General features: G+C 34.9%; 2 protein-coding genes across 2 annotated transcripts; both read right to left on the bottom strand.

The window, feature by feature from the left end:
- Positions 1-334: 334 nt before the first annotated feature.
- LOC117703755 (olfactory receptor 4S2) lies at positions 335-5,817 on the bottom strand. The gene is made up of 3 exons (XM_076929061.1): positions 5,689-5,817; positions 4,470-4,731; positions 335-3,621 (listed from the first exon to the last, which is right to left on the bottom strand). Exon 3 carries the CDS (start codon positions 3,595-3,597, stop codon positions 2,641-2,643), a length of 957 nt encoding a protein of 318 aa, XP_076785176.1. The 5' UTR covers positions 3,598-3,621; positions 4,470-4,731; positions 5,689-5,817; the 3' UTR covers positions 335-2,640.
- A 12,647-nt stretch (positions 5,818-18,464) lies between these two features.
- LOC117703182 (olfactory receptor 4P4) lies at positions 18,465-23,551 on the bottom strand. The gene is made up of 3 exons (XM_034494667.2): positions 23,373-23,551; positions 22,355-22,391; positions 18,465-19,721 (listed from the first exon to the last, which is right to left on the bottom strand). Exon 3 carries the CDS (start codon positions 19,689-19,691, stop codon positions 18,762-18,764), a length of 930 nt encoding a protein of 309 aa, XP_034350558.1. The 5' UTR covers positions 19,692-19,721; positions 22,355-22,391; positions 23,373-23,551; the 3' UTR covers positions 18,465-18,761.

Here is a 23,551-nt window from a genome sequence, read left to right as displayed (position 1 = left end):
AAGCAAAAAGAAATGTGAACAAGAAACTATGAAAGCGACAGAAAACATGGTGCTCTCAAAGTCAAAATTTTACCTACAAGTAATGCTTTTACCCACAATTGATGCAGAAAATTTCTTTGAAAATGAGCATTGTTATATGTTACATATATTAAATTTATTGATATATGTGTGCTTCTTTTAAATTATTTATTTATAAAAGATATAACTATTGATAAATCAGGAAACATAATTTGTTTAAATTTGTTTCGCCTTGATTTAAAAGTGTGCAGCATAGGAAATCTTTAATGTGGTATAAGCCTCTGAAATTAGGAAAATGTAGAGATGAAGATGACAATTTTTTAAGTACAAATTGTTAATCTTTATTGAACAGAGAACATAGAAGACAACATGGTTTTTACATCACCTTTTAAGCTATGTCAGTGTTTTCTTCACAAGTTTGCCCTGTTCTTATGAATTAAAGAAACCCCTATGGCAAAATAACCATATACATATATACAAACACTGTGAACACATAATGACTGTGGTGATGGATATCCTTATTAAATTGCTTTTAATATTTATTTTTATACTGTATACATATTGAACCTTCTATATATATCATGTACAAAAATTTCATTGATGCTACAGTAAAATTAAGAAAAAATAAGGCCTGTAAAAATAACTTATTCTAGAGTGTAGGCTAACATTTTCAGGACCCAAATGGGCATTCTTCATATCTACTTAGAATTGTTGTGAACTGGGGAGGATTTCTGGGTTCACTATGCTTTGTAGCTGATGAAACGGGAACCAGCTAGTGAGTAGGAGATCTTCAGGCTTTCAAACATATATCTGATGCTCATTATCTATTCCACAGTCTACTCTAAAAGAAAAGTGGATTGAAAGAACCTCAAGTATCTTCATCACATTTCTAAAAGATGTCACATTTAAAGTAAAGGAACACATTTGCAAAATGATCCACAATATAACAAGGATATTAGCAATTTTTCATTTCTAAATGATATAGACATGTTCCCTATTTAAAGAAAATATCATCCAGGGTAAAAAAAAAAAACACAGGGACAAATAATGGAGCAAAGACTGAAGGAAAGAATAGCCTGACCTTGGAATCCATCCCATCCACAGATACCAAACTTAGACACTATTGCTGTGGCCAAGAAGTTTTTCCAAACAGCAGCCTGAAATGACTGTCTTCTGAGAGGTTCTGCCAGCACCTTACTAATATTGATACAGATACTCATAGCTAAGCATTGGACTGATCCCAGGGACCCCAGTGGAAGATTTAGGAGAAGAATGTAGGAGCTGAAGAAGATTGCAACCCCTATTGTTGTTCTTCCTATAAACTACCAACTAACTGGACCCCTCAGACCTTCCAGAGATTATACCACAAATCAATGAGTATACATGGGTTGATCATGGCTCCAGCTACATATGTAGCAGAGGATTCCTATCAGTGGGAGAGGAGGTACTAGGTCCTGTGGAGGCTTGTTGCCCCAGAAAACAGGGATGCTAGAGGGGTGAGCTGGAAGAGGGTGCACTCTCTTAGAGGCAAAGGGGAAGAAGAATTGGGAGAAGGGTTTGCAAGGGGAGACTAGGAAGGGTGTCATCATTTGAAATGCACATAAATAAAATAATAATAAAAAGTGGTAGGGAATTTAGAAACCAAAGAAAAATGTTGGTAAAATGTAGTGGAAAAATGGGTCCAAAAATCTAATCAAGCTTTATGCTTCATTTACATGGAAATAAAGAAACCTCTGGTAGAATTATCTGGTTCAGGAAGGTAAAGGAAAACAGATTAGATGAGGTCTCAATCTTTGAGGCTGCCCTGCTATTCATCATGCAACTGAGATTGACTCAAAAATCCCATTCCTCATCCTATGTACATGTATAACTAGTTTCAAGATAATTAGATTTTAACAAAATACAATGAAACAATGGTAAAGACACTTTTTTTTTAACCAAGTAAGTTTCATGTTGTGGATCCCGGTGAAGGGAAGCTTTATACTCAGCAATTTATGTCCAAATGAGGATGGGACGAATGGAGTGATGTAAGTATAGTCAGTCAAATCTTCTAACTGTTGGAGTAAAACAAGTGAGAAATAAAGAATGGAAATACTATTTACAAAATTAAATGATGAAACATAATCTTTTGTCATCTAAATATGTTATTTTTGAAGTCTCTTACAGACAGTTGTACTCCTGTTTTTAACATTATGAGGCTTGATATTCTCTTTGTTTTCTAAAATCATGTTAAAAAGACATTTGCTTAGATATGGTGCTTTGCATGGGTATACATACAGTTGTATGATATACCAGAACTGAGAGCTTAATAGGTAAATAATATATTTCTAAATGATAGAAACAGCCTTAAGTATACCAGTAGCATGATCTCATTTAAAAATAGTTAAGTAAGAAGAGGACACAGTAATGGTTTTTATATGAGCATTCTTATGACTCATTAAATTTCTTTGTCATTCAAATTTCAGAAAATTACTGGACCATAAATTATTATTGCATTGTCATGATTATTATACCTTACTTCTGTGTAATACATTGCCCATTATTTTTCTTCTGAATCCTCTGATGTTGCTGTTATTGTTTCTCTGAAAAATGGTATTAGTCAAGGCTAGAGAACTTTTTCTGCTATTTCCCAGTAGTTTCCCAGGAAACCTTTCTAGCCCACAGTTTTCTCATTGCATTCTTTACTTCTGCATTCCTTAGAGTATAAATCAAAGGATTCAGCATGGGAGTGATAATGGTGTAAAATACAGCTACCATCTTGTCCTCAGAGAAGGTAGTGTCAGGCCGCATATACATGAAAGTACAGGGACCGAAAAAAATGATGACAACTGCAATGTGGGATCCACAAGTGGAGAGAGCTTTGCGCCTGCCTTCTGATGACTGCTTTCTCAGAGACACGAGAATGACTGTATATGAGATCAGCAAGATGACAAAACTTCCCAGTGCAATGGTACCACTGTTGGCTGTCACAACAACACCAACAATGTAGGTGTCTGTGCAGGCAAGTTTCAGTACAGGGTGTACATCACAGAAATAGTGATCAATCTCATTGGGTCCACAAAAGGGGAGCAGGAGCACCAGAGCCACTTGGATAATAGAATGTAAGAAGCCACCGATCCATGTTCCCAGCAACATCTTATGGCATCTCTCCCGGTCCATAATAGTCATATAGTGCAGGGGTTTACAGATGGCCACATATCTATCATAGGCCATAACAGTAAGAATGAAGATCTCAGTGCAACCAAAGAAATGAACCCCAAAGAGTTGTAACATGCACCCCACATAGGATATAGTCTTTTTCTTCACTAACAGGTCAACAATCATTTTGGGTGCTGTGACTGAAGAATAGCAAATGTCCACGAAAGAGAGAAAGTTGAGGAAAAAATACATGGGAGACTTGAAAAGGTTGCCAAAGCAAACTGTTAACATGATGAGGAGGTTTCCTAGCAAAATGACCATGTAAAAGAAGGCAAACACCACAAAGCATGCTTCTTCAACCTCTGGGTTCTGAGAAAGACCCCAGAAAATGAATTCAGTGACGTTGTTTACTTCTTCCATGGAATAAGTTCTTGAGGCCATATTCACAAAAGAATATTACATTATCTGAAGGACAAGTAGAAAGACCACCAACTTTCACTTCTATTTTAAAACAAATTAATTATAGTGGCTGCTCATTGAATTGCTCACTTATATTTTTTATACTTAGGTTTCATTTTAAGTGTATTTATTTTGATAAACTTACCTCAGTGTTATATACTCTGATATTTCAGTTCAGGTGAGAAATAAAGTCCAAAGACACAGAATAATTTTTGAAGTCTCATGTGACATTTGAAGAGCCTTCTCTCCTCTACTTTTTAAAGTTCATACATCAGCTTCTAAATGTACATGCCTCTTATTTTGTGTAAGATTTCTATTATATTTCACACAGACTTTGCTGCTTGAAGCTATGATAATATTTATGTACCAGCAAATGCTTCCTGCATTTTCATACAAAAATATAAAATATGCTCATATTTGGCCCATTTCATAATACCTATTCTGGATGTCACACCTACTCAGATTTATCAAGTTGCACAGCTCCAGTATGGCTCCTTTAGGTTTTCCTTTTAAAATTAGATGTTATTGAAATAAAATTATGGCCTCTCTGTTGACCTCAACAGTTAAACCTCACTGTATGGTGCCATAGAACAAAACTTAAATTATACATATCTGATTCTGAAGGAATCCCAATTTAACCTCAATGAATCATTTAACTTTATGAGATGTCTGTAATTTATTTGTTATATAATAAAGCTTACAGTCATCATTATTTGTCATTAAAGGTCATTTCTACATTAAAATTAAATTACTCCATAAGCATAGAATTGTTACAAAATCCTGAGGTGGGGCAAAGATAAGAATTAAAGACAATAGAAGAAGAATCTTCTGTAGATAAACGCAGCTCTACTTACTTGATCAAGATGGAAGTGAAGTCCTAGGTAATTTTTTCAGCTGTAATGAGGTTACTCCAGGATTTTTCCTTAGTTGCCTTTAATTGATTTTTAAATGTTTCCATAAAACAAAGAGAAAAAAAGAAGTGTTCTGTACTCAGTGTCTCTTCATGCATCCTCATATTTCCCACTTTGTATTAGCTACAGCACACCACTGAGTGTGGGAAACTTTTGATTTCATACTTCAGGCAGAAGTTATCATTTTTCTTGACCTGGAATGAGCCTAAAGAGAAGAAAAAGTTTAGTTTGAATAGAAGTAACTTTAGTGGTAGAATAGCAGGCATTCTAATGGGGAGTTTTTAATATAAAAAGAACACATGAATTGCTTATGATTCTTAGAAATTTGAAGATTCTTTTTCAAATCAACACATGGGTATAAATGATCCCTTAAGTGGCAGGCTGTCCTTTTGGGAATGCATCTCACAATGTCAATTCTGATTAGTTCTTTCAGCCACAGAACCCTGAGTTTTCAATTGTCTTTTGTAGAAAAGGAGGGCAACTTTAAGTTTAGAGAAAGTCATGTATGCTGTGAATTTCCAGGTCTTTGTCCTAGAGTTGTACAAAAGCCATTGTAGTTCTCTCTCCTTTTATGTATTATGGATTCATGTGAAAATTTGACAAAAGAACATCCGCATTCCAATCAGACTGGGAATCAAGCTCAATGCCACGGTTCTAGGAAATGTTTCTCTTTTGGAATCCTACTGATTTTTAAAATACAAATTACTCAACACCAATGAGTTTATATCTTAGAAGTTTAGAGCAATTGTTATGTAATTTATTTTTTTGTACAACACACAAATACTCACATACAACTAAGGTTTAAAGTACAGAGGACTAGGGCAAGCACCTTTTCTCTATGATAGTTTGCACCTAAAAACCTCCTTCTTCTTCCTTTTCATTCCTCCAGACTTGATACTGTGCTTTGCAATGACTGGCATGTTTATTTTTTTAATTTCCCATTTATGACTCACTATCACTAAGGCAGAATCCATAGAGTTAGATATAAGTTACCATCTTATCATTGTCTTTACAATCACATACTTTCTTTTTGTTCAAAACCAGGACATCTAATATATTATAAATGCAAAAACAGTGACTACCCCTTTGTTTGCAACTACATTCTTTTCTTAATTTGAGTTGAACACATCGGCTAATATTTTCCAAATGGGTTTGAACTCACGTGACTTTTTGTTAGTGTCTTCTTAAATAATGTAGAAATTCTGAACAATTATGAATAACTAGTACTGGAGAATCCTTGACCCTCTAAACTAATAATGGGAAAACTGAATCTTCCTTGTTCCATTACTTCTCATCTACTGAAATAAATGTTCCTTCTTTCACTTCTTATGTAGTCTTGTTAAGAAAAGAAAGGAAAACCGTAATGACCTTGGGGAAAATGTATTCCCAGAGTCTTTCTTCATGATCAGAATAAAATAGCAGAGCTAAAATGAACTTTAAATTCCAGTATCTGTTGAATTAAGACTTAAGACTAAATATTTTAAATATTTTATAATAGTAATAACTATTATTATATTATACATTTTAAATTTGAAAGTTATACAATTCTCAGATTCTAGATAAGAAAATAGAAGTAATATTTTTATTATAATTTTATTACTTAAATTACTGTACATTAATACACATACTAAATACTATGTTTTTCATATTAAATCATGGCATTTTATTGTATAGATTTAACTTGTTCTTCTTCTAACTAACTAGAAAATCTAGGTATAAAGAAAAGTATGTAGAAAGAAAAAAAACTCACTTTTAAAGTACTTTTCAAGTATGGTAGAATATTCTTTATTTTATTTTTATTTTTTTTATTGAATATTTTCTTTACTTACATTTCAAATGTTATCCCCTCTCCTGGTTTCCTCCCCCAAAACCCTCCATCTCATCCTCCCTCCATCTGCTTTTATGAGGGTGTTCCCTGTAGTATATGCTTTTAATTCTAGCACATAGGTTGTAGAGGTATATGGTTCTCTATAATTTCAAGGCTAGACTTTTCTAAACAGAAAGCTCCAGGCCAGCTCCAGGTACATTATGAAACTCTTTGTCAGATTAAATAGCAAGCAAACAAGCAAGCAAAAAAAGAAAGAAAGAAAGAAAAAGAAGAAATGGAAAGGAATACAGGCAGACCGAAAGAAAGAGTGGTGGTGGGAATAGACTGTTGTGGGGAGGTAGACTTGGAGCTGAGCTGAGCTGCAGCTAACTAATTCACTTATGGCCAAATATATCAACAGACAGCTGAGTATCCAAGCTCCATCAAAACAGCGTCGACTGAAAGTAAAAACCGAAAAAAAAATAAAATAAAGAGAAAATAAAGTCCCACAGTTTTCATCAGAGTTCTGAGGACTCTCAATGACACATTAATGTTCTCTTTTGTACATAGGCAAAAATATCCATAACACATGGGGTAACTAAGAAAGAGTCTTTGTTTCTGGAATAAAATTGTACAATTTTATGTGTCTATTTTATTCTTATAATGTTTTGGAAGTTTACCATGTAATTGCATTGTTGGTGACTTGTTTTTATTTATTATCAAATGATATTGTACATTGTAGTTATGTGCTTGTAGAAATTTGAATATTTGTATTCCCAGCTTGTGGTTATAATTATCTATGCTTCTGTGAATATTTATGCACAATTAATGTACACATAATGTACATTTTCAGTTCTCTTGCATGGGAACCTGGAATTGTTTAGGGTAACCATAAAACAATGAAATTATGTCATTTGCAGGGACACTCATGGAGCTGGATGTCATTACAAGAAACAAAATGAGCTATATACAGAAAGAAAATATGTCACATTTTCTCTAATGGAGCATATCTATCTAACATCTATCTATCTATCTATCTATCTATCTATCTATCTATCTATCTATCATCTATCCAATCTATCTATGTGCCATTTATTTATCTGGAAGAGGAGCTATTCATAGCAACACTCTAAAGGGAGCTGAGAGAGAAACAAAATAAAGTATTTGAAAAAAGAAAACAAAATGTCATACATTTTCATTATGTCTTATTTGCGTAGACACAACTGTGTGTTTATATAGCTGGGTATATGAGAAACAGAAAGGGAGGGCAAAGAGGCTGGTGAAAGAATAATGGGGAATTAATATGATCAAGGTACAGTGATATATTTATACATACACACATACACACACAATACATGCATACATATTCACAAGCATGCATGTGTGAATATCATAATGATTACCATTTTTATTTTAATTATACTTTTTCATTTATTTTAAAGGTTGGGTAAAGTGTAGGCAGCCACAACATGAAAGTGAAGGTCGATGTCCAATTTGCAGGAGTAGGTTCACTCATTACTTGGGCCCTGGAAATCACAGGTCTTCATGCTTGAAATCAGTAACATAATACCTGTCTCCAAAACATACTATTTTATATACCTGTTAAAATTTTTTACTGAGAACGGACTTTTTGGGACTTATTTTAACTGAAGTCTGGCTTTTTGTAGAATTCTTCTAATACACATGAAAGCAATTGTGTAACTGTTTACAGCAACTTTAAACTTAGCATCATTAGTTTGTCAGTATAGTATTGAACTGTTTTAAGTTCTTCTTTGTGATGCTTTTCATTTACATAGGATCTAAGAAAGTGAAATCTAACTCTTCATGTATTTGATGCTTTTTTGTCTTTATCAGAAATATGTCTCTGTAAGATCTCAATTTTAGAGAACACTCCATTGTATTTGTTTTTTGTTTATGTGTCAGGTTTGTGTGACCATGTGTATTGCCAGAGTGTGAAATTGAGAGTGATTGGATCGCAGGGCAGTGGTGGCACATGCCTTTAATCCCAGCACATGGAAGGCAGAGGCAGGCTGATTTCTGACTTCGAGGCCAGCCTGGTCTACAGAGTGAGTTCCAGGACAGCCAGGACTACACAGAGAAACCCTGTCTCGAAAAACAAAACAACAACAACAACAACAACAACAACAACAACAACAACAACAACAAAAAAGCAACCAAACCAAAAAAAAGTGATTGGATCATTTTTCGAATTGCATGTCTCTTTCCACTATATGTCCAGAAAAAGAACTCAGGATATTATGCTTGGTGGTTGATGCCTTCCTCCATAAGTCATCCTATCAGTTCTGACATCTGATGTGTATTGTGCATTTGAGTGTGTGTGAGATCACCACTATTGTGAACTGTTAGCTTGCCTTATTAATGACTCCTCCATTCTCTCACTGGAATCCTTACACAAAAGTCTTGTTCTAGAGTTGTTTCAGAACTACTGAGTTATTAAATATCACAATCACTTCTGCCACAGAGAGACATTATTTATAAGATTACCCAGTGTTGACTTTCTAAGTGGTAATCAAGTTAACATAACCATATAACATATTCAGGGCAGGTGAATTTGTTTGGTTTGTTATTAACTCCAATGCATATGTGGCTGTTATCAGAGAATTCTGCTTTTTATTCTGTAAAATAGTCAGGAATGTTTTCCTTTTAATTAATTTATTTATTCACTTATTCCTCTCCTCTCAATCTGACCCTCAACATTCCCAGTCTTCATTAGCCACTCAGAGAAGAGAAGCACCACCCCAAGTGGAGAACCAACCCATCCTGGAATATCCACTCCAAATAGAAATAAGCACATTCTATAGCACGGAGACAAGACATGGCAGTCCACCTAGGGTAAGAGAATCCAAAGCAGACAACAAAGTCAAAGACAGCCCATGTGCCAATTGTTAGGGGACCCACATGAAGACCAAGCTGCACATCTGCTACAAGTGTGTAGGGGCCTAGGTCCAGCCCATGCATGTTCTTTGGTGGTGGTTCAGTATCTGTGAACGCCCACGTTCAGACATTAGTTGACCTGTAGCTTACCTTGTGCTCTCCTTTTCCCTTCTGGCTCCCTTTCTGTTTTCCTCTTCCATAAGACTGCCTGAGCTCCACCTAGTGATTGGTCTCTGCATCTATTACCATCAGCTGCTGGATGAAACATCTCAGAAGACATTTAAGCAAAGCTCTTTTTCTGCAAGCACATTCAGGCGCCAAAAATGTTGTGACTCGAGCTGTCCCTGTTCAGGCACCAAAAATGTTGGGGCCTAAGCTGGCCCACTTTGGGCGGCCAAAAATGTCACGACTGAGGAAAATGTTGAGGCCTGGCTGCCCCGCGTTTTGCGGCCACTGTTTCCCGGCCCAAGCTGCTGCTCAGGTCCTCGGGTCAGGGTTCAGCAAGAGAGAGAGAGTGAGGATGGACTCGAAGAATGGAGACCAGACAGAGTGTGTTTCAGTCTCGTTTATTCTTCAGTCTCTCTTCCTAGTCCAAGTCCCAAGTCTTGAGTTCCTAGTTCCTCTTACTTCTAGTTCCTAGTTGTACTCAATCCTGTACTCAAACTCTGTTACTCCAAATTGTTCTCTCTAGAGCCAAGTGTCTTCTACCTAATGTCAAGTAATCTGTTACTTTCTCTGTCTGTCTCTATCCTTTTATATGTCTCACTTCTAAGCCACGACTTCAGGTCACGCCTTTAATCATGCCCTTAGGTCTTGTCTCTAAATCTGATCTCTAGGTCACACTCTTAAGTCACACACCTTTAATCTCACACACCTTTAATCTCACACACCCAAGGTATCTAAACCAAGATTATCGGAGTGTGCTCAGCTGTTGTAGGCTATTGTAATCCAAGTCTCATGTCAGGGTATATGGCTCAAGATGGCTGCAAAGCTGATAGCCGCTTTCTGCTAAAAGTCGGCCCCCAACAAAGATGACTAGTATTCCATTATGTAAATGTAACACATTTCCCTTTTCCATTCTTTCGCTGAGGGAAATCTAGGTTGTTTACAACTTTGGCTATTTTGAATAAACCTGCTATGAACATAGTTGATTGGTAGGGTAGAACTATTCTCCAATTTTCCAAGGAACTGCCACATTGCTTTCCAAAGTGGTTGTATAAGTTTGCAATCTTACCAGCAAAGGAAGAGTGTTCATATTGTTCCACATCCTCTCCAGAATGTGCTGTCACTTGGGTTTTTGATCTTAGCCATTCTGACAAGTGTAAGATGGAATCTCAGAGTGCTGTTTTATTTGTATTTCTCTAATGACTAAGGATGTAGAATATTTCTTTAAGTGGTTCTCTGCCATTAAATATTCCTTTATTGAGAATTCACTGTGTCTTATTTTTTAATTAGGTTATTTGAATTTTTCAGTTTCTATTTTCATGAGCTCTTTATATATTTTAGATATTAGTCTTCGTGAGAATTAGGATATGTGAATATCTTTTCCCATTACCTAGGCTCCCTTTTGCCTCATTTATGGTGACTTTTGCTTTATAGAAGCTTTTCAATTTCCTGAGGTCCCATTATTAATTGATGATCTTAATGCTTGAGCTATTGCTATTAAGTTTAGGAAGTTATGGCCTGTTCCAGTGTGTTCAAGGCAGTTTCCCACTTTCTCTTCTAGTAGATATAGTATATCTGGTTTTGTGGTGAGGTTTTTGATCCACTTGGAATTGTGTTTTCTGCAGGGTGATAAGCACACAACCTACTAGACCACCATTTGTTGAAGATGCCTTTCTTTTTTCCATTGTATGGTTTCAGCTTCTTTGTCAAAAAGCAAGTGCCCATAGGTTTGTGGATTAGTTTTGGGGCCTTCAATTTGATTCCAACGATCAAACTCTCTGTTTCTATACTAATACCAGGCAGCTTTTAATCACTATACTTTATAGTCATGTTTGAGATGAAGGATGGCGATTCCTCCAGATGTTCTTTTATTGCTCAGAATTGTTTTGGCTATCCTGGTTTTATGTACTACCATATGAAGTTAAGGCTTGTTCTTTCAAGATCTATAAAAACTGTGCTTGAATTTTGATGGGAATTGCATTGAATCTGTAGATTGCTTTTAGCAAGATGGCCCTTTTCACTATGTTAATCCCATTGATTCATGATGGGTGATCTTTCCATCTTCTGATATCTTCTTCAATTTCCTTCTGGGACATGAAGTTATCATCATAAAGATCTTTAACTTGCTTAGAGTTGCACCAACATATTTTATATTATTTGTGGCTATGTTGTTTACTCAAATTCTTTTTCAGCCTGTTTATCATTTGTATATAGGAAGAATTTATAAGATGATAGTTTATCTAGAAACTTGCTGAAGAAATTTATCAGCTGTAGAACTCAGGTAGAATTTTGGCATTATATATATTACATTAAATAAATAGGTGAGACTGGGCAGCCTTGTTTTCTCCCTGATTTTTATATAATTGCTTTAAGTTTCTCTCTATTATTTCTTGGGTTGCTGTATATTGCCTTCTTTGTACCTCACCTACCTAAATTTTCCAACATTTTTAAAAGAAACGATGTTGGATTTTCCAAAGGCTTTTTCAGTATAAAATAAGATGGTCATTTGTTTTTCTTTCAGTTAGTTTGTATAGTAGATTACCTTGATGGATTTTCATATACCACACCTGATTTTCATACCACACCTGATGTTCAGAATTAAGCCTACTTGATCATTGTGGGCAATCAAGATTGGATTTCGTTTACAAGTATTTTATTGAATATTTTTGCATCAATGTTCATAGTGAAAAATGGTCTGGGTTTTTTTTTTTTTTTTTTTTGAGTTTTTGTGTTGGTTAGGTGTCAGGATGACTCCATCCTAATACAATGAAGTCGGCAATAATTATTTCCTCTATATTTTGTGGAATAGTTTAAGAAGTATAAGTATTACCTCTTCTTTGAAAGACTGCAGAATTCTGGGCTTAAGCCTTCTGCCCCTGTGCCTTTGGGGGATGGATTTTTAATGAGTTTTTTTATTTTCTTAGGGGCTATAAGAGTATTTAGATACTTTTCCTCAGCTTGATTTATCTTTGGAAAGTGGTACCTATCAAGAAAATCAGCCATTTCATTTTAATTTTCCAGTTGTATGGAATAAAGGCCTTTGAAGTAAGTTCTAATGAATCTTTGGGTTTTCTTAGTGTCTGTTGTTATATCTCTCTTTTCATTTCTGACTTTGTTGATTTGAACATTCTTTTTCTGTTTTTTAGTTAGTTAGTTTGTCTAAAAGTTTGTCTACCTTACAAATTTCCTCAAAGAACCAGCTCTCAGTTACACTAATTATTTTTATTGTTTTCTTTGATTCTAATTTATTGATTTCAGCCTGGATTTTATTTCTTAATATCTACTCTGCCTGACGTGTTTGCTTCCTTTTGTTCTAAAGCTTTCAGTTTTGCTTTTAAGTTTCTCATACGAGATATCTCCAATTGATTTATGAAAGCACTTAGTGATATTAACTCTGCTTTCTTTTTAATATACTTTTTATTGGATATTATATTTACATTTCAGATTTTATCCCCTTACCCCATTCCCCACACCATCCAGGAATCTCCTTTGCCATCCCACCTCCTCATGCTTCTATGAGGATGTGCCCCAACCTACCCCACCCACTGTTCCTCCCCACACTTGAATTCCCCCCCCCAAACTCAGTGTTCAACCTTCATGTGACCAATGATCTCCTTTCCCACCTATGCCCAACAAGGCCATCCTCCCTTATATGTACAGATGGAGTCATGGGACCCTCTCTATGTGCCCCCAGGCTGGTGGTTTAGACCCTAGAGAGCTCTGTTTGGTTGGTGTTATTGCTCTCCTCATGGGGCCATAAACCCTTTTAGCTCCTTCAGTCTTCTCTCTAACTGCTCCATTGGGAAATCCTTGATCAGATCAGTGGTTAGTTGTGAGCATCTGCCTCTGAATGCATCAGCTCTGGAAGACCTCTAAGACACAGCTATATCAGGCTCTTGTCAGCATGCACTTCCTGCCATCCACATCAGTGTCTACATTGATTACTGCACATGGGATGGATACCCAGGTGGAATGGTCTCCAGACAGCCTCTCCTTCAGTTTCTGTCACACTTTGTCTCCATATTTGTTCCCTTGAGTATTTTGTTACTCCTTCTAAGTAGGACAAATGCATCCACACTTGGTATTCCTTCTTTATAAGCTTCATGTGGTTTGTAAGTTGACTCTTGGCTATTTCAAGCTTTTGGGATAATATCCACTTATTAGTGATATTATGGTATTCACTTATTAGTAGATATCATGTGTGTTCATTTGTGATTGGGATACCCCACTCAGGATTATATTTTCTAGTTCCATCCATTTACCTAAGAATTTCTCGAATTCATTGTCTTTAATAGCTGAGTAATAGTCCATTGTGTAAATGTACCACATTTTCTTTATCCATTCCTCTGTTGAAGGGCATCTGGGTTCTTTCCAGCTTCTGGCTATTATAAATAAGGCTGCTATGAACATAGTGGACCATATGTCATTGTTATATGTTGCAGCATTTTCTGGGTATATGCCCAGGAGTGGTATAGCTAGGTCCTCAGGTAGTGCTATGTCCAATTTTCTGAGGAACCACCAGATTGACTTCCAGAGTGGTTATACCAGCTTGTAAACCCACCAACAATGAAGGAGTGTTCCACTTTCTTCACATCCTCGCCAGCATCTACTATCACCTGAGTTTTGATCTTAGCCATTCTGACTGGTGTGAGGTGGTATATCAGGGTTGTTTTGATTTGCATTTCCCTGATGACTAAGGATGTTGAGCATTTCTTAAGGTGCTTCTAGAGCATTCGAGTTTCCTCAGTTGAGAATTCTTTGTTTAGCTCTGTACCCCATTTTTAATGGGGTTATTTTGTTGTCTGGAGTCTAATTCTTGAGTTCTTTGTATATATTGGATATTAGCCCTCTATCAGATGTAGGATTGGTAATGATCTTTTCCCAATCTGTTGGATGCCATTTTGACTTATTGACAGTGTCCTTCACCTTACAGAAGCTTTGCAATTTGATGAGGACCCATTTGTCAATTCTTGATCTTAGAGAGTAAGTCATTAGTGTTCTGTTCAGGAACTTTTCCCCTGTGCCTAGGCATTTGAGGGTATTTCCCAACTTCTCTTTTATTAGTTTCAGTGTACTTGGTTTTATATGAAAGTCCTTTATCCTCTTGGAGTTGAGCTTTGTACAAGGGGATAAGAATGGATTAATTTGCATTCTTCTACATGCTGACCTCCAGTTGAGCCAGTACTATTTGTTGAAAATGCTGACCTTTTTCCACTGGATGGTTTTAGCTCCCTTGTCAAAGATCAAGTGACCATAGGTGTGTGGGTTCATTTCTGGATCTTCAATTCTATTCCACTGATCTTCCTGCCTGTCTCTGTACCAATCCCATGCAGTTTTTATCACTACTGCTCTGTAGTACAGTTTTAGGTCAGGGATGGTGATTCCCCCAAAAGTTCTTTTATTGTTGATAATGGTTCTAATTATCCTGGATTTTTTGTTGTTCCAAATGAATTTGCAAATTGCTCTCTCTATATGAAGAATTGATGTGGCACGTTGATGGGGATTGCATTGAATCTGTAGATTGCTTTTGGCAAAATGACCATTTTTACTAAATTAATTCTGCCAATCCATGAGCATGGAAGATCTTTCCATCTTCTGAGATCTTCTTGATTTCTTTCTTCAGAGATTTGAAGTTCTTTTCATACAGATCTTTCACTTGCTTGATTAGATTCACTCCAAGATATTTTATATTATTTGTGACTATTATGAAGGGTGTCATTTCCCTAATTTCTTTCTCAGCCTGTTTATCCTTTAAGTAGAGGAAGGCTACTGATTTGTTTGAGTTGATTTGATATCCAGCAACTTTGCTGAAGTTGTTTATCAGGTTTAGGAGTTCTCTAGAGGAAGTTTTAAGGTCACTTATGTATACCATCATATCATCTGCAAATAGTGAAATTTTGACTTCTTTCTTTCCTATTTGTATCTCGTTGACTTCCTTTTGTTGTCTAATTGCTCTGGCTAGGACTTCCAGTACTATATTGAATAGGTAGGGTGAGAGTGGGCAGCCTTGTCTAGTGCCTGATCTTAGTGGGATTGCTTCAAATTTCTCTCCATTTAGTTTGATGTTGGCTACTGGCTTGCTGTATATTGCATTTACCATGTTTAGGTATGTGCCTTGCATTACTAATCTTTCTAAGACTTTTAACATGAAGAGACATTGAATTTTGTGAAATGCTTTCTCAGCATCTAGTGAGATGATCATGTGGGTTTTTTTTGAGTTTGTTTATATAATAGATTACATTGATGGATTTCTGAATATTGAACCATCCCTGTATTCCTGAGATAAAGCCTACTTGATCATGATGGATGATTGTTTTGACATGTTCTTGGATTTGGTTTGTAAGGATTTTATTGAGTATTTTTGCATCAATATTTGCTTTGTGTTGCTATAAGGAAGATACTTTGACTATAAGAAATTGTGGAAAGAAAGGGTATATTATACTTTATAGGTTAGATTCTATCATTGAGGGAAGCAGACCATGAACTCAGTCAGAAAGTGGAACTCATTCCGACACTAACTGAAGCAGAGACCATAGAAAGATGCTGCTTATTAGCTTGTTCTCCAAGGCATTTGTAGTTTGCTCTCTTATGCCTCATGTTCATCTGCCTAGAGATAACATCACTCTGAGTGAGCAGAATCATCTCACAGCAATTGCTAATCAATAAAATGTCTCATTAATATGCACTGGACAGACGGTTGGAGAAAATTTCTCACCTGTGCTTCTCTTTCTTTAGGTAACCAATTTAGAACAAGCTGTCATAATAATAAGGAACGGAGAATTTTATTTGACTTCAAGTTGTTAAAACATGAAAAATACATACTTTAATGTTTGATAAATGTTAGGTAAACATTTCTGATTATTTTATATTTACTTAAAATTACATTTTATATAAACATAAAATATTTTAAGGTATGTAGGTCTGAGGAATGGTGAACTTCCATTTGATTTGTTGCTCAGGGGAATTCAAGAAACCCCAGAAAATATTGGTTATTGCCTTCTTTTTTTTGGTGCCTTCCATGAAAAAAATAAAAAAGATTAAATTCTATTTCTGAAAACACCGCATTTTTTAGACACAAGATTTGGAGGAACTGATCTGTGTCTAACCTGGAAAACTCCTCACACAAGGGGTAGCTCTCATATTTTCAGGAGGAGTCATGCAATTTACCAACAGCAAATAGCAATAAATAGGACTATTCTTCTGTAATTCCTACAAAGAATAAAAGGTAGAGCATGGTAAGATTCAGAAATTTACAATAGTGTTATTTGTATTAGGGGAACCAAGAGTAATCTTAGTCCTCTTAAGGACCACTAAACAGAAGAAATTTTTGTGTGACTCTGTAAATTTAGTCAACCATCTGTACAGGGCATGAGACTTAAATGAGAACCTACTACTACCAGACTACTGAATTAGTAAACTTCTCACTGAATTCTAAGTACTTATCATTAAATCTGCCTTTGAGAATATCCTTAACCCCATCTCCCACTCATCATGAAAGCTTCCTTTTGGAACAGACAACGCATAAACTATAGAAAGAATAAATGGTGACACTATAGAGATCAGCAGATCATAGAAGTAATAGCCTCTAACTCATATATTTATAGTACAACAACAATTTGTAAGTCTCCGGGAATTTGACAAAGATAATAGTGAAGAATCATTTGAGCCAGGGGACTAAAACAATGTGAGAAAGTCTTTTCTTAAACAAAACCAAACAAACTTAACACGAAGGAAGACCAAAGTGTGGATGTTTTAATCCTACTTGGGGAAACAAAATAGTCATGGGAGGTAGAAGAATGGATCTGGCATAAAGAGAGGATGGGGAGGAAAAAGGAGGCAGAATCAGGTATAGGAAGAAACAGGAGAGTAGTCCAGAGGGTCAGGAGAATGAATAAAAATATGTATCAGTGGGTGTAGGAAACAGGGTTGGGGAGGACTACTAGAAGGTCCTAGACACCAGGGAAGGAAGAGGATCCAAGGATCCAACTGATATGACATTTGCCTAAATACAGTGTGGAGATAGAACTCGAAGAGAGCTCTTTCAGTAGATAGGCATGGTTTTGAGTTGATGGATGGGGCCACACACCCATCTCAAAAATTTTACACCAAAACTGTTCATGTCTAAAGGAAACACATGGACAGAAAATGGAGCAGAGACTGATATAAAGGTCATCCAGAGACCTCCCCATCTTGGGATGCATGCTATTTGCATACACCATACCCAAACACTATTGCTGATGCCAAGTAGTACTTGCAGACAGGAGCCTAGTATAGCTGTTCTCTTAGAGGCTCCATCACCATCTGACTAAGACAGATGCAGATACAGCCAATCATACTACTGAGCTTGGGAACCCAGTGGAAGAGTTAGGGGGAGGACTGAAGAAGCTGAAGGCGATTGCAACCTCATAGGAATAACAATATCAACAAACTAGACCCCCACCCCAAGAGGTCCAAGTGATTAAACCACCAACAAAACTATACAAGGATAGGCCCATGACTCCATCTACATATGCAGCAAATGATCTGCTTATCTGGCAAAAATTGTAGGGTAGTCCCTTGGTCCTGTGGAACCTTAATTCCCCAGCATAGGAGGATGCTAGACTGGTGAGGTCAAAGTGACTTGGTGGGTGGGAGAGCACCCTCTTAAAGGCATACGAGAGAGGGTATGAGATGAGGGATTTGTGGAGGGGAGACTAGGAAGGTGGAGAACATTTAAAATGCAGATAAATAAAATAACCAAGTAATATACATATACATACACATATATATCATATACATCTACATCAACATCTACATATACATCATATACATCTACATCTACAGCTACACTTATACATATACATCATATACATATACATCATATACACATATATCATATACATATACATCAATTACATATACATCATATACATATACTACATACATATACATCATACACACACACACACACACACACACACACACACACATATATATATATATATATATATATATATATATATATATATATATATGGATGGAGGACAGAGATTTGGTCTGGGATAAATTTCATAAAATAGTTGAATAGTTGAATATAGTCAAGATACAGTCTATGAAATACTTTAAGAATTAATAATTATTATATTATATAAAATGGTTTATTTGATAGCCAGAATACAGTTCTAATGACTAAGTAACATACAAGAGGGGTTCTATACAAATAATGTCCACTTTATTCATGAAGGGTCCATGTAGAAATATAATTCAAGAGAGCAGACTGTTATCTGTCTACTTAAATTTCAAAAGCATTAAAAAAAATGACAGTGGATCTTGTATGCATTGACTCATGATACCAGTCGTAGAAACAGAAATAGCTAAGAAATTTAAATTTACCTCCTCTTTAGAAGTCCTTGATGACACCAAACTTTCCTTAGGGCACTCTTCATCTCTGTGTTTCTCAGTGTGTAGATCAGAGGATTGAACATAGGTGCTATGATGGTGTAGAAAAGGGCAAACACTTTGTCTTCTGGAAATATGGTGGCTGGCCTGATGTAAATGAATAGTGCAGGTGCAAAAAACAGGACTACAACAGTTAAGTGGGAACTGCAAGTAGATAGAGCTTTGTTCCGGCTTTCTGCAGAGTATGCCCTTATGGTATACAATATGAAAAAATAAGAGAACATCAACACAACAAATGTCACTAAAGCAATTAAGCCAGAGTTAGCAATGACTAAGAGACCTATTATGTGTGTATTGGAACAGGCCAATTTCAACAAAGGGTACACATCACAGAAATAGTGATCTATCTCATTTGGGCCACAAAATGGTAAGAAGACAGTGAGAAGAAGCTGACTAGCTGAGTGCACAAATCCTCCAGTGCAACAAGTCATGATGATCAAGTTACACTTATGTCTGCTCATGATAATGGTGTAATGCAGGGGCCTGCAGATGGCCACATAGCGGTCATAGGCCATGCCAGTGAGAATAAAGATTTCAATCCCTCCAAAGAAATGAGTTGTGAAGAGCTGTATCATGCAGTTATTGTAGGGAATTATTTTCTTTTCTGCTAGTAAGTCAGTCATTAGTTTAGGAGTCACTGTGGATGTGTAGCAGAGGTCAGAGAGTGAGAGATAGTTAAGAAAGAAATACATGGGTTGGTCAATGAGCTGAGTGCATGTGATAGAAACCATTATGAGTACATTGCCCATCCAAATTGCAATGTAGCAAAATAAAAAATATACAAAGCAGAGAATTTCAGTGTTCTTATTTTGGGAAAGTCCCAATAAAATAAAGACTGTGATATTACTATTTTTATCCATGGTTCACTGTAGACAGAATTTGCAAATCACCTGAAATGACAAAATTAAGGAGTTTATGTTTAGAAGTATCTTCTAACAGTTTCTCTTATAGTAGCTAGGCTTAATCTTCTTCAGCCAAATAATTCAGATAAATAAATCTGGTACTCAGTTATAATAGGTTTTAAGATTCTGTGAAAATATCACAGCTGGTTTTAAATGAATCTTAAATCAAATTAAGATTTCTGATTTAAAATTGTTCAATGTAATTTCTTATCCAAATACATATACTCTCTAGACACTGAAAATTATAATAGTTCTGGTTAACATAAAAACAGTTTCAATGTAGGCTGTGTTCTTTTTATTCTTCTATAATGTGCCTTTACTTTATAACAACTTTATCTGATTTTTTAAGTAGAATATAAAATCTGACCTGCCTTATTAAGAGTCATGTAGAATTGACATAATAATACTGTGAATTCATCATAAATTCTAGAGTCATTAATGTAGTTATTTATAAGTATGAGAAAGAAAAACTTGCTATACTTAAATTCTGAATATACAATGACTTTTGAGATAAAATGTTAAAATGTTTTCAGACTAGTGTCTTCCATCCCAATTGTCTTGTTTCACAAAGAGTGATTTTATTTTTAATCCATAGAAAATATGTGAGTAGTATGATTCTTTTTATCAATCAATAAAAGTCATAAAAACATAAAAGATTAGGCTATATAAACTAAAAAAATATTGTATTATGTAGTGACCAGATTTCATCTTATTTTTCTAGAACTTTGGACAAGAATAAATCATTGTTTGTAAATATAATTTTTAATACTTCTAAATGAAATATCTTAAAATTATCAAATAGTCTCAAAATGTTCCCTTTGATCTGCACTTCAGCTCTGATGTCACATTCAGATTTTCAATTTAATTTTCCTCTACTAATTGACTAATTGAATATTAATTAATACTGTAATCCACATTAACAATAATTAACTTTCTTATTGAAAAAAGTTTTATATGACTTCCCTTCAACAACTGCTCCAAGATTATTGTCACCTTCCTACACACAGAACTCAATTACTCTTCTCTCTCCTTAGTGAAGAAGTAGAAAAACAATAAAAACCTAAAAAAAATGCACAAAAAAGAAACAATATTTATTAAACATAAAGAAAAAACAAGAAACACACACAGAAATAACACAAAATTAGAAACAGTAATATACAAGCAAAAGACTAATAGGACAAAAATGCCACCAAAGTAATCAATATAAGACAAAAGTCTACAAAATACCATTAAGTTTTTGATTTTTTAAAATAATATTGAATTATAAAATGTTTTTTTTTCATTTTCATAGTGAAATTTCATGAATAATACTAAAGGCATAGATTTTTATAAAGTAGGTTCTAATCTTTCCCCAAGGCAGATAATAATAATAACAATATATTGTTATTAAACAAGAAAATGTATGTAATAATTGTTCTTAAAATAGTTAGCAAAAACATACATCCTTTGTGTTTTTTAATTGGGTATTTTAAAGATTTACATTTCAGATGACATCCCATTTCCCTATTTCCCCTTCCTAGAACCCCTTATCCCATCTCCCCTTCTCCTTTTTGCTTTTAGACCATTTGAATTACATGCAAGTATTCAGCTCAGTTTTAGGTTGAGGGACTAGCAATACAATAGATGCAAATAGTCAAGGAACAACCAAGACAATAAACACAAATAGTCAAAGAACAAGCAAGGCAATAAGCAAAATTCCATGATCCCTGTTTCTAAGGGCTTATCAGGTTGATCAAAATATCTGAGTCAACTTCCCTATGCTAGTCCAAAGTCAGTTTCATGTCTGAAGCCTTCCTTGTTCTAGCCTAAAATTTAGATTCCTGTCTGAAACAGGATCAATCTTGTTAATGAAATAAAAAAGGGGGAGAGGCTGAGAGCCTTTGGGGCTGCTCTGCAAGAATCTGACATGGGCTGAGGACAAGAAATGGGTTGCATGGCTGAAATATGATATTGGTGAAGGACAAGGAAGTAGGCTTCAGGCAGGAATCTGATATTAGGCCAGAACAAAGAAGTAATTTCAGGCAGGAATCTAAATATTAGGCATCCTTTGCTTTTTATTGATTTACTAGGCAATTATTAGAATATACTAATGTGATCTTGAGTTGCCTTGACTCAGAAGGCTAAAGCTGATGTTTAACTTTCTCCATGGAATTTGGTTTCTTTATTATATGATTTTTTTATTTTTTAATATTTTGAGATGAAATATAATAACTTTTTTCTTTCTTTGGTTCCATTCAAGCCCTCCTATGTACCTCTCTTTGTTCTCTTTCAGAATCATGCACTCTTTTTTTCATTTTGATTCAACCTCTTCACATACAGTATTAATGTTTGAAAAGATTACTGGTAAGAATTTAATTAATCCTTATAGTTTTGACACCTCCCTTCAGATATCACCTTTGTAAATTAATAGAGCTTACTTTTAGAGATCTGTTCTGAATTTCAACTTTCATAATAGATAAAAAGAGCCTTATTAAACCATTTTAATCACAACATTGAGATAGTGTTGATGTGTCTCTTGAAACATAAATAAAAATAGCTATAATTTTAACCTGGAAGATACACATGCATGGTAATGCAACAAGCATATAGCTGACCACATCTTCTAAGCAGAGCTTTCTGACCTCAGATCCTGAATTCTTCATCATCACTTTATACGTCCTGTCCAAAGTCAAGAGAAAGGTAGAGATAAATTGAGCATTAATTCTGCTTTATCCAACATTAAATTTTATATACATGCTTGTATGAATGAAGCATACATAAGTTTTCTGAATTTCAATATTTGGTGCATAGCCAGCCATTTTAAGCAGAACACATTTAATTTAAAAAAAATGGGATTATAAGTTAATTTAAAGTTTGTTCATGAGTTAAGAGCTGAATCAGTTCTTAGATCTATAACCAATTCTGGCAAGTCACAGATGCATAGTTCTTGCAATGTTTGAGGTAGGAGTATCTCCTCCATGCTCAAGAATGACTAGTGATGCTACTTAAGAATGATTATTTGTATTATATTTTCAGATACCTGACACATGATAAAAATAAGGGACAGCACAAAATTGAGTGCGACTTCTAATACTGTCACTTCTTAGATTCAGGACGTTATACTCTTAGTTCATAAAATGAATGTGCCAGGATCAGTGGTATATAAGAATTCTTCCTATATAGATTAATAACATAGGAGTAAAAGCTACTCTCAATAATTCATATTTAAAAATAATAACTATGAAATTATTTATTCACACATGTCCTAGTTTTATTTTAAATGTTATTTTGATTTATAAACATGTCTGATCCCTTGTCAAAGAATCAGTTGCATAACAGCTTAAATTATTTTCTTGTAATTTCTGACTTGAAATCTTAAGCACAAATTATAATATCGATATTTCATTTCATATTTTACCAAACTTATACATGAGAAAAAAATTAATAACTATCTGACAGTTATCAAACTGCCAAACTAATAATTATATGAGACTGTCCATTCCAACATCTATAGAATGAATTAATTTCTAAGCATTTAAAACTCAATTGTTAAGCAAAATCTTTAGGCAGATATTATTTCTTAAATGTAAATTTTAATTTCCTCTGAAGATAAAATTTTAAAAAATCTATCATTCACATATACTCAAGTTACCAACTTACCAGTAAGCAACATCACTTGAGATCCAAAATATCAGAGCAATTCTGCAACAGAATTATAAATGTTCTGTAAAAAGCATGTTTCTCATTCATGACAAAATTTTAATGATGGACAATCTAATTGCTGATTACAACATTTAAGGTTTCTATTTTGAAATCTAGGAAGGGAACTACTGCTATTA

This window comes from Arvicanthis niloticus, chromosome 2 (genome assembly GCF_011762505.2).
Source record: "Arvicanthis niloticus isolate mArvNil1 chromosome 2, mArvNil1.pat.X, whole genome shotgun sequence".
NCBI classification, from domain to species: Eukaryota; Metazoa; Chordata; class Mammalia; order Rodentia; family Muridae; genus Arvicanthis; species Arvicanthis niloticus.
Note: the sequence above shows the minus strand (reverse complement) of the source record. Positions and strands in the feature narration are given on the sequence as shown.

Coding starts and splice junctions, on each gene's coding strand:
- LOC117703182 (XM_034494667.2), bottom strand. CDS start 19,691: ATGGATAAAAATAGTAATATCACAGTCTTTATTTTATTGGGACTTTCC.
- LOC117703755 (XM_076929061.1), bottom strand. CDS start 3,597: ATGGCCTCAAGAACTTATTCCATGGAAGAAGTAAACAACGTCACTGAA.